The sequence below is a fragment of the Oxyura jamaicensis genome, chromosome 4, assembly GCF_011077185.1.
Source record: "Oxyura jamaicensis isolate SHBP4307 breed ruddy duck chromosome 4, BPBGC_Ojam_1.0, whole genome shotgun sequence".
NCBI lineage: Eukaryota > Metazoa > Chordata > Aves > Anseriformes > Anatidae > Oxyura > Oxyura jamaicensis.
Genome location: NC_048896.1, coordinates 19519321 through 19531808, shown reverse-complemented (window position 1 = coordinate 19531808; position 12488 = coordinate 19519321). Strand labels below are relative to the sequence as shown.

Sequence of the window (12488 nt, the reverse complement as noted above, 5' to 3'; positions counted from 1 at the left end):
TCAGAGACAGATTTGCCCCACTTCCAGGGACCATGGGCAGCATAATCTGATGCTGCTTTTCTGCTCTCAGACAGGCTACAGCTAGAATTGTCAGTACTCAATGTTTTATTGTGTAACTGATGCTTGGGGTGGTGAAACAGTCAATCTGTGGTGTTCAACACTACCTTATTCCTTTCATGCTGTTTTTTCCATCTGAGCTAAAGACGCTTCATCCACTTGCGGAACATTCCTAATGAGTGTCAGTCAGCAGGAAACTGATTTTTGAGCAGCTTCCAATAAAACTGAAGCTTTGAAAGAAGAACCTTAGATTTTAAATCACATCCACAATTTATTTCACATATAATGCCTTCAGAACAAAGTTCAAAAGTATTTGAGTCTAATTCTCAAAAGAAAAACTAATTCAAGCTCTAAATGAGTTAGAATACACCCATCCTGCTGCTTAACCACATTCCCAGCAATGTTATCAACTCGCTGAGCTACTTCTTGACAGTTCTTTATTTCACAAAATCTTCTGACAGATACATAATTGAGAAACCCTACGAAGAAATGTTATTTTGTTTCAGCATCTGCTCTATAAAGGAACATAAGCAAACCAGACTTCTGGTTCCAGAAAATAAAATGGTTCTACTTTGTTTCAAGAGTGACATAAAAGACACAGCAAGAGTACCTACAATAAAATGGCTTGAAGAACAAATGCAGAGCTATTCACTTGCTCCCATGTTCTATAATACTTGCTTAGCCATAATGTCCTTATGCTTGTGCATATATATATATATATATATATATATTTACCTTACAACAGATCATGGACACTTTTAAGTGTTACAGGAAGAGGCACTATTAATATAGCAAGAGCATTTTGCAGGTATCATTTCAGGCTCTGAGAAGCAGAACCCCAAGCCAGAGTATGCAACATATTAACTCAAAAGCTTAAGCCTCTACTGTAGGTATTCCAGTAGTATTAGGTACAGGTTACTGTTAGGATTGCTATATCTTGGTTTCTCTTACAGTTACTCTCCCCTTCTGATTTTTATTTCTATGATTCCTGGCATTTTACACCATGGAAAATCGATGATTCAGAGAAGAGGATGGGAATTAGGATTGTCTTTTGTATCTGTACACCAACAAATGGACTGTTAAGCTTGTGTAATGTCTACAGAATGCTTTTTTATTCCTTAGATGAGATTTGTTAGCAGGGGATTGGAAATGCGCTGTGATCCTTCTCTCATTTATTTCATTTCTCAGTAGTTTTCTCTCGTTTTTCCCCTTTGTCAGATATTCACTTTTAAAATCAAAAGAATTACTGATGAGAATGAAGCTACTTTTGATACTACGAGGCATTTTTTTCACTAAGATGGTGGTACACACTGTAAGGTTGGAAGCAGCACTACAGGAATGGTGCCAGCAGGTTACAAGGTTTTGTAACACATTTGAGATCCTGTAAGGGAGCACCCCCTCTAGTCTTGGGGGAAAACTCTCTTTGTACATTCAGTTTTGCTTGTGTACTTTGATTTGATGAGGGGAAGGAAAAGTATTCCCTCCATAAGGTTTTAAATGAAGCCTCAAAATGCAGTTTCCTCACCCCAGTTATTCCAAGGAGAGAAATTTCCAATTGGCAAACCAAGAAAGACTGTCCTGAGGAGGCCTGAAACTAAGTGCTTCTTTTCCTCTCCTTAGAGTCTGCAGATACTCCCCGTGCAGAACAGAAGGCTGAAGTCCAGGCAGCCACAAGGAAGTGCTCATCACGCTGTTCTTCTCTGGGAGACAGTAACCTCATCATCATTAGACCACAACGACCCAAAGAAAGCACAGAACAGCACAACAGGAATCCGTATCTTTGGGAGGGAATACAGGAGGAGACAACAGGCTAAAGCTTTAGGAGTGTGGATTCTTTTACTCTGCCTCACATGTAACCTTTTTTTGGGGAGCGTGAATCTCATAAACACTCAGACCAGATGGTGTAACACAGCAGCACGAGATGGAGCTTATTAGCTATCACTTCTGTCCATTAGCATACAGCCCAGAAACCTGCAGGACCTATAAACCCTGCTCTGCTGACAGCTGAGTCCCTTTCACGAGGAGAGTGCACGGTACAGGCTGTGTGTGCATCATCACACAGACACTGCTCCTGTGCTGTGCTTCAGGTTGCTGCTCTGAAGTGCTCACATACAAAAGCTGCTTCAATTAACTTCCCAGGAGACTTTCTAAATTAGTGAAATAACATTGTAGACAACATTAAAAGGCTAAAAGTTATATGTCTGGCATTTACAAACAAGAGAGAACAGAACCTGATGATACGAAGTACCTAGACATTTTTGATACAAGACCTATCTAATAATAATGTATAACCAAAGAAAATCTTCTCTGTTTTCTTAAACGATGGAGTCTCCAGGAGATTGCTCACAAAAATAATTGGTTTCCTTTGTAGTTAACCTGTTCCTACCTTCTCCTTCCAAACCTTGGGAATGCTTCATTCCACAGTAACACAATCACCTCCCACAACATGTCAATATGCAGCTCTAAACAAATTATGCACTTTAAATTAGAAATAAATAAATAATTATAAATCCCACCCTTCATTAACCCACAATTTTCATCATACTGGGAGCAGAAGTAAACTACCCAAGGTGTTCAAAACTACCTCACTTCTACAAGACTGAATAGTAGTGGTTCTTCTAAGGGAGATTTTTTCTTTCCATTTTACATTTTTCCTTCTTTTCAAAACTACTGATCTCCCCTCCAGGTGCAAATATTAAAAATGCACTTTATCGTGTCCTGTCTACATGTCAGTAACCATTATGATGCTCTATATTTTGATAGTCTTTATTCACTGAATAATACTGTCAGTTGCAAAACATGCAACTAGCAGGTAGGAGCTTTATTGAACTCTTCTACCCTGCTTTGTCCAACACCAGCTCAGCACCGACAATAGTTGTTTGTTGCCTTCTTAATACCAGAGTTTGGGGATGGCCCCGACACAACATTTTCCCTTCTTACACTGCCTTCATGGAAGTTTCAAAGCACCAAGTCCAGTATTCATGTGGATAAGACTCAGCTTTCCAAGTTTCAGTAAAGTTATGCCAAATTGCACAGGCTGTAAATATGAGTGTCAAGTAATCAGCTGTTCCAAATGTCTACTAGAAATGCCGAACCTCACAGCCATTCTGCTGGCATCCATCTCATCCCAGAGGGCTCCTGAGACCATGAACTTACGCTATGCTTAACTATTATTCTAGTGTTTTATAGAACAATGAAGTTAAAAGTAGCATATGTTTAAATCTTCCTTCCTGGTAAGCTTAAATTTGCTGAACTGTGAAGCATAACAAAGCAGCCCACCGGTTCCTGCACTCCACATGTAGTTTCTCCTTCCTAGGGAAAGAAACTGCTATTCAGCACTAGGATATGTCTGTTGCCTACATATCTGCATCTGGGCTGCAATGCTACGGAGTGCAGGAATGAGAATCTGATGGTACCAGCAGTGAGCTAAAAAAAATAAATCAGGGATGAAACAGAATTGGGCTCATGCTGAAGAGACATTTGTAACCTACACCTCTTCGTTCAAGGAAGATTTTGAACATCAGCTTGACCTATTTACCTCTTGCTCCTTAAGACAATTTCATATAACTTCTCCAAAACACCTACCAATCTTCAGCTCTTGTCCTACAAAGATAAGTTTTCCTCAGTTCTTGAACTGAAAGCAGAAAATGTAAATTTTTTGTGAAGCACTCTAAAATGTCCTTTCCTGGAATACTAACAAAGCTGACTTTTTCCAGACAGATTAACCAGAAAATGTTTGCTGTTGGATTCTCTTCCTAGGAATAAATCCAGTTTGCCTTGCCCATAATGCAGTTCAATGTATCTTGCCAGGAAATACATGTTCATCTAACCAGAAATTTACTGCCATATGCTCATTTTGTTAACGATCAATAAACTTGATCATGTGAATGACTCAATCCCAGATGCTTATCCTATCAGGGATTCATTCCTCTAAAACAGTGTTTTCTACAAATCTATAATTAGCCTAAAAGCAATAAAGCCTTTGTAGGGCCAATATTTGTGGAATACAACTCCTTTCATATTTACTTTGATGGAAACACAGAAAGGTGTAGAAGAAAACAGAGATTTAATGATGTAAACATGTCACAAATAAGCTCAATGTGAAAATGTGTTTGGTACATTTGTGAGCACTTTTTTTCCTCGCAGCCAGGTCCATCAATGAGTTTTCTTAAAAGAACAACATTTCTGGTGTTTTTTGCCAATTCTATCCCATCTCTTTCAAGTACAAAACACTGTATTACCAATTCTTCCAAGAGTTAATTTACTATGTTTGCCAATATTCACAAGCTATATGATACTGGGTCTGCCAGGAAATAACTTCAGAACATCTTCTTGCCAGGATGAGATACTGTAGATTTACATATCTTCAGATAAACAGGAGTTTGAACATTCCAGTGATTAAAAAAATGTATTTTAAGATGCTCTCATTATACAATTAGCACTGACTCTTCAGGAGAGAATGACACTGTTGGGAGAGTTTTGTACCTGTTCATACCTAGTTCTTAGGCCAGCAAATCTTAACTCATCTTGGAACAGTCTGTGGTGTCATTTGTTAGGTCTAAATTGTCAGCTAACTACAAGGTTCTGACACAAATAACCCCAGAGATGCAACTGATCTTGTATCACATACTTCAGGATGGAAATCAATAATAGACTTCAGGAATACCACCCAGAAATCATTGCTTAAATGATTAATAGATTAGATTAAGATCTAGATTAAGCTTGTGATAGATTAATTCCATATTGGCTGCTGAGTTTTTCTTTCATATTGCTACCTATTAAATTTGTGAAAAATGACTAGGAAATCTTTGAGGAGTTAAGATTTGAGATAGAACTTCAGAAATTGCAAGAAGTTTAGAAGTTTAGTGCAAAAGTTAAGTATTTTGTATTTGGGTATTGTTTGCAATGTTTAAAACCAAGAAACTTACAATTTCCAAGATCACATAGCTTTTCAAACAAAGCTTTGACATGAAAAGAAGTTTTCAAAAATACTAGCAATGTCAGTCAATACTGCAGGATATATTTGAGACCTCTGTAAACATTTCCTTTGAGTTCACGCTGTGCAGAGTTCTGGCTTATACAGATTGTCTATATATGCAAACACAAATACCCACACATCATAATTTTACATAACCTCAGATTACAATCAAAAGTTTTCATAGAAATAAATCGTGAATATTGACAGTAACAACGAAATAGTCAAACTGCTTGTAAATGAAACAAAACAAACAAAAACCTTCAAGAAATTGCTGAGCTGTATCAATATTTTCAGCTACAAATCGCATTTAATTCTGAAGCTATTTACTACATTCAGAAGTGCCCAGCCTATTCTATATAAGCGACTGTGGTTAGGTAGCAGAATACAATGTCCTTATGGATATTAATGCAGATACAAATTCTTCCAGTTTCCATACACATTTAAATTAATGATTCTTTTCACAAAAACAAAATCACCACAAACATGTACTTATATTTATTCCTGGTACTTATTTGTTCCTGGTACAAGCTTCTCTCTATTAATTTTTTATTCTGAAGTGTTCTTCTCACATTCCATCATTAGAATTCATGTTTGACTTCTGTCTCACTCATCACCATTATCACTTTATTCATGACTATAACTATGTGCCTGTTTTCTCAACTATTTTCACACCTTTCATGCATAAAGTTCATGGATTTTACCCTAATTTTGCAATCCATTAGTTCATCAAATACTGGGTACTATTTCAACTGCAGACTATTTCAACTATTTCAGCTGCAGAAGAATACTTGCAGATAAACTGGAGATGCCCCTTTAACTTAAAAAAAGTAGAATTTTTAATATTTAGAATTTTCTCAGGTGTAAGACTTTCTTCAGGCAATGATTGTCTGAAGCAATTGCACGCTATGGCTTTCTCCTTGCAGAACAATCCCTTTTGAAAAGAGGGACCTTTGTTTTTCTGGTCTTGTTTTACATTCCAAGAATGTGCCAACCATAAGAAAAAGTTTGTTAATGATTCTGAAGAGGAATTTTAGAAAAGAATGCATATAAAACAAATTCCATATACAGTTCAATGGATTTGTGCCAGCTGCATAGTCCAAAACAGAACCTGCCTTTTTTTTTTTTTTTTTTAACCTCTCAATACTGACTGAGCAAATATCAAGAATCGCCAGGAACTCTGGCTGTCCTTTTGGAAACAGCACATTAGAACTGCAATCAAATCAAACTCTGGCTGCAGTCTGAAATTTTACACTCAGCTTTACAACCTTCTTTGCTCTTGCCTGAATTTTGAACTCAACACATTTTACATTTCAAAGCAATGATGCTTGCCAGGCCAAACATTTGGGTTCAATTTGTGGCAGGACAAATCTATATGATTTAAATCACAGAGATACAGAGATGAATTCGTGGGAAGCTGAACAGATACATCTAGCAGTGCAGTTACTAACTGGGTTGCAACAAACTGAATTGGTCAGAGGACAAAACTGTGACTTCTAGCACAGCAACGTTTGACTGCATCCTCATAAACCAATATACAGGTGTATGTTTTAAAAAAGATCTTTGTGCTCAATAAATATTACTTAATAACATACAGACCTAGACTTAATTAAGGTAAGAAGATGCCTCAAGGTAAGCAAGTATTTAAGCTTACCTATATATTGACAATCTACTGCATAGGCTCAAGAGCTTTGCTGCAAAAGTAGGCATCAAGCCTTATACTCTAGTTTGAACCAGTATAAGACTGCATTGCTTCTATTAAGTAAAATACAAATGCTTGTAAAATAGAAGACCTGCAAATTCATGTGATATCTCCTAGAAGTTAATTTGCCTGGAAAAATCTTGGCCCATGTATTTCCAATAAAATCATTTTACAACGTGAGTGTAAAATACTTGGTATGCTAAAGCATCCATCTGGTTCCTAACACACCAGTCCCGAATAAGTGAGGTAAGTTCATGCCTGACAATTTCTCGCAGAATGCACACTAATTTGTCCATTTCTTCAAAATTATTAACATGATTGCTTTCAGAGGCACTGTTGTGGAAGAATAAATTCAGCACAGGCCACACAGACTGCTTTCCTATGCCTGAGCAGAGCAATCACGACCCTTACATACTTGTCCGAGTTGGTGGAGCTACAGCTAGCATGGGTCACAACAGCAGTAAAGCTCTGTCCTCAAGGAGCAATTCAGAGGCCTGACAATGCAGAGGCAATGCTTTCAGTGCTCGAGTTGTCAGGAGCAAGGTAGTTGCTTTAAGTAGGTCTACAAGTACATTTGCATCATCTCCAGCACAGCAGCACAGACACATCTTGGTTAACTCTCCTGACAAGTGCAAGATCATTTGTCATGAGCCAAACACGGTGGTGAAGTTTTCTACAGAATACTTTGTTGAGATTTGTATTGGTGACTTTTTCTTTCCCAATACTGCAGTTTTGTAAATCTCTGGAGGGACCATATATACATGTATGGAGGCTATCTCTAGCAGCTAGCTCTCATTTCTTCCATGAATTACAGGTACCTTCAGACAATATCAGCACTACAAATGTAGCTTGATTCAGAATATCTGCCATAAAACCAGAAAGGCTATAAGAGGTATGTAGCACAACTATTCTCATTTTTTGCGTTAATTTACACATCACAGAGGAAACATTTTTTTCCATCTTCAAAAGAGTATTTGTGATTTCCTTCTCAAAAAAATATATATATATTTTAATACTCAGAAAATGTGGGAGAGACTTGGCTGCCTGAGGAATGGAAGACTTTTTTTTTTTTTTTTTTTTTTTTTTTTTAAGTATAGAAATTATTAGCTGAGAAATAGTGGCCACACTAAAATGGATCAATTTAACCACTTCCTTGAAGAGCAGGCGGGGGTTGCTCAGAGATCTTTTATCTTTAAGGGGACAGACTCCCTGCTTCGAACAAGTACACCAATTCCTAAAAATACTCTTCTTGCACCACCACCCTGCCTGAATTTGTGATGGAGCTAAAGGCAACAGATAAGCCACTTGTCTGTACAAAGTGTGTTAAATGCAGCATATGGGTTGCCACAAGAAGCAGTCTATCAGGGAGTGCTGCAGTAAATTCTTCCCATTTCTTTCCACTTTAGTCAGTTTTCAGCCTATATCTATATCTAAACGGTAGCTTTTCCTGACCTTGGCTGCAATATCAGAAGCTCTCAAATGTTTATTCTAGACTTCTGTTATCATGCAAAATGCTAAAACCAACCAACCAACCAGAAAGAACTCAACCGCCTGCTTTTTTCTTACAGTACACAATAATTATTCAGTTTTACTCATAAAACTTTATATATGTCAGGTTACATATGAGATTACAGATTTTGTTAAGAGGATTGTTGCATTTGAATTCATTGCAGACATAAAACAGAGATACCCTACAAAATCAAAGTTGATTTTGTACCCAAATCCATACAACACATGCAAAGGTAGTAAATAATTAACCGGGCAATGCTAGTGAGAAGAGTAGCCACCCCTAAAGAAAAAATTATCTGTAGCTATCAAGTGATGGTCTGCTGAATGCCACTGGTCCATAGTGCTACAAAAGCACTTCTACTTGAAAAAAAACTCCTATACTTCTAACATTGCAGTATGGTTAAAAAAAAATACAGTAAGAAGTGTGTTATTACCACATACCTTTGAAAACAAAATGGCTGCTTGCCTGCTGACATCATGATATGGTTTCATAGCAAGTAAACAAAAAGCCATTATTGTAACTAGTAGATAAAATAAACGATTTACCTTGCGTGGATTGGTCAATGGTTTTTCTTTTTCTGCTCTGACTGTTATAATTAAGTCTTAGCTCTTGGCTATATTCATTCAAATTTTCTCTTGAATCATAAGATTGTCTTTGCTTTCTGCCATCTTCACTTTCATCTGAAGAACTTGTGTAAGTTAAATCCACTTCATGTTTAACTTTTGACAGTGGCTGGTAGGGTTTGCAGTCCATCTGCTCCATCTCTGATTAAATAGGCTCAAAGTCATGAAAACAAGCAACTTGAAATCCTTAAGGAAATAGTCCTGCAGAAAAAAGACAAACAATAATCAGTTTCAGATATCACATATAAATATTTAGCTCTCAAAGGCCCAATTTTATTTTTACTAGATATGAACCAATTAAATTGTATTTATATCACCACAACCAAGGAAAGAATCTGAATATGTCTAATGTTACTGTCTTACTCTTTAAAAATGGTATTAAAATAACAATAACTTGAGAAACAAACAAACAAAACCCCCATACCTTGAGTACTATCACACTACACCAAGCAATAACTGTGCACAGTTATTGCACAGAGTATAATACAAAACCACCTATTTGGTATTAAAGCTAGCATGGAACAGTTACTTCTTCTCTAAAGAGGTGGACGTTTATCTTAAGTGAAAATAACATCTTAATGTCTTTTAAAATATGAAGTATGGAAGTTCATTGTTTTGAAGTACTCTCCTGTAGATAAAATGACATTTAGTGAAGAGTAATAGGCTTCACAGTTAGAAAACCATCAAGACCTAGTAAAAACAAGTATATGCCCCTCTGATACTCTGGGAGCGCACACAGTAGTTCAGAAGGAGGACATTGCCCTTTCAGATTGTGTGGACATTTCAAGAAGAAGCTTCTGCCCTGCAGCACAACCCCCTTTTTCCTCCACATCCCATCTAAACTCTTACTGAGGTGGGGGCCACACTGATCCTCAGTGAAACCTTCCAAGATGCAGCTTGCAGTTGGGAGTATCATTGAAATGATGTTCAAATCCAATATGATTACAAACATGTGGGCTGCAGATGCACATGCAACCTGTGCACTTGCTCTGCAACCTTGCTTTCATGAAGCTGTTCCCATCGTGCATTTTAATGCCAACTCTGTGATGAGATGACAGGGGTGCATGGAACACCTTTTACAGCAGAAGTACAGTTTACAGGCAGTTAGCTCTGGTAAAGCAAGCTTGTATTTTTTATATATATATTAACTGATGCTATTACCCTAGAAAACTAAACATAACAAGAAAGGCGGCTGTAAATATCAGTGCTGGACAACCAAAACCATAGAAGTTTGGAGATTTTGCTTAATGCTTGCCAAGGCGATCAGCTCCGGGGCAGACACGTTCTGCAGCGGAGCAGGGGATTGAGAGAGACAGGGCTTTTTTTTTTTTTCGGCATCGAGGCCACTCGAAGCAGCCGAGGGAGCCGCCAAGACCCGGCAGCCCTCGCGAGGGAGGCTGACGAGGCATAGGCAGGGCCAGCAGCGCCCCCTCCCCAGCCGTTCAAAAGCAGCCCCTAGGGAGTGTGGTGACCAGGAGGGACAAACGGCATGGTGTGTCAGAAGGGTGGGGTGCGGCAGTTCGTGCAGGCAGGGTGAGCAGGTTGGGCTCCTCACCACTCTTTTGCAGCGGTCTTTCCCTCCAGTACTTGTAACCTGCTTGCAAGGAACCTGGCCATGGTATCAACCAGGCAGAAAACCATGGCCTCCGCATCTCTTGCGGCCTCTCCAGCCGGTCACCAATGTGGCTACTCAGACGGAGGGCTCGGGGAAACACACCGCCCATCCAGGTTTTGGGCTGCAGGGTGTGCCCGAGTCTTCTGTCGGTATCTGACAGCAGCAGCGAGGGGTATGCCTGTGGGAGGTGTGCCCAGGTTGAAGAGCTGCTCAGCCAGGTAGTGGAGCTTTGGGAGGAGGTGAGCAGGCTCAGGAGCATCAGGGAGTTGGAGAGGGAAATTGACTGGTGGAGGTGTTCTCTACCTGCTCTGAGACAGACGCACGAGCCTGCCACAGCACAAGTGTCTCCTGCTACGCAGAAGACAAAAGTTCCCTCACCCCACCAGGCAGTAGGAGGGGACCTAGGCCAAGGGGGGGAATGGAGGCAGGTTCCTGTTCAGGGTGGTAGGCGAGCCCTGTCCCTGCCCACCTCTCCTTCTCATCTACCTTTATATAACAGGTATGAGGGTCTAGAACACGACAATCTAAACAACAATGTAGATGAAAGCCCGTCCCAGTTGGAGAGGGTGCCTAAGGCAAGGCAACCTACCCCCTGCATTGCTACATCGTCTGTCAAAAGAAGAAAGAAGGGTTATTGTCATGGGGGCCTCCTGAAAGGGACAGAAGGCCTGATATGCTGACCGGACCCAACCCACAGCGAAGTCTGTTGCCTCCCTGGGGCTCAGGTGAGAGACTTCGCTAAGAAAGTCAAGCGCCTGGTACGGCCCACTGACTACTACTCGCTACTGGTCTTTCAGACTGGTAATGACGAGGTAGCAATGAGAAATCCGAGAGCAATCAAAAGGAACTTTAGGGTTTTGGGGCGACTACATAAAGGATCAAGGCCATAGGTTGTGTTTGCCTCTGTCCTTCCGATAAGGGGTATCGATGCTGACAGGCGGCCTCATCACATTAACACGTGGCTTCAGGACTGGTGCAATGGCAGAACTTTGGGTTTTTCAATCACAGGAAGGCCTACGTGACACCAGGCCTGCTGGCACCAGATGGGATGTGCCTCTCTCAGAGAGGGGTAAGGATTTTTGGTCAGGAGTTGGCAGGGCTGATAGATAGGGCTTTAAACTAGAGTCAAAGGGGGAAGGGGATAAAACCAGGCACACCGGTGATGAGCTAAGGGGTGGTGCGCTAGAATCAGAGGGACTGTGTGCTAGTGAGGTTCTTTGGTCGACTCCACAAGGTGCTGCGTGTAGGGAGGTGCATTTTAAGTGCTTCTACACAAACGCATGCAGTATGAGGAATAAAATGGAAGAGCTAGAAGTCTTGGCCCAGTCCCACAGCTATGACATTATTGGCATAAGCAAAACCTGGTGGGATGAGTCCTGTCACTGGTGTGTTGCAATAGATGGTAACAAGCTCTTCAGGAGGGACAGGCAGGGTAGGTGAGGTTGCGGGGTGGCGATGGATGTAAAGGATAGGCTGGACTGTGTGGAACTTCAAGTTGGCGATGGCAAAGTTGAGAGCCTCTGGAAAAGGAATAAGGGACAAACAAATAAAGGGGATGTCGTTGTGGGAGTCTATTACAGACTACCTGGCCAGGATGACAATACCGATTAATTATTCTTTGCAGAACTAAGAGATGCCTCGAGATCAACTCCCCTTGTCCTTATGGGTGACTTCAACTTGCCAGACGTCAGCTGGGATCACCACACAGCTGACACGAGCAAGTCCAGGAGGTTCATGAAGCACCTAGATGGTAACTTCTTGGTGCAGGTGCTAAGGGAGCCAACTAGGAAAGGTGTCCTCCTAGATCTGTTGCTGGAGAACAGAGAGGGTCTTATGGGAGGTGTGGCAATTGGCAGCTGTCTCAGTCATGGTGACCATGAAGTGGTTGAGTTCAGAATTTATGGTGACAGAAGGAAAACTGCCACCAAAACTTCAGCCCCAGATATGGGGAAAGCAGACTGCAGGCTGCTCAGGGAACTAGTCAGCAAGGTCCCCTGGGAAACTGC

The 12488-nt window shown here is 40.4% G+C and overlaps 1 protein-coding gene across 8 annotated transcripts in view; it reads right to left on the bottom strand.

Annotated features, from left to right (window-relative positions):
- TENM1 (teneurin transmembrane protein 1) overlaps positions 1-12488 on the bottom strand; it is an 895307-nt gene that overhangs the window by 240332 nt on the left and 642487 nt on the right. For all 8 annotated transcript variants that reach the window (XM_035325181.1, XM_035325182.1, XM_035325183.1 and 5 more), the window contains one exon: positions 8790-9068. In XM_035325181.1, coding sequence (XP_035181072.1) covers positions 8790-9006 — 217 coding nt within the window. In that variant the 5' untranslated portion in view covers positions 9007-9068. The remainder of the gene's footprint in view (positions 1-8789; positions 9069-12488) is intronic.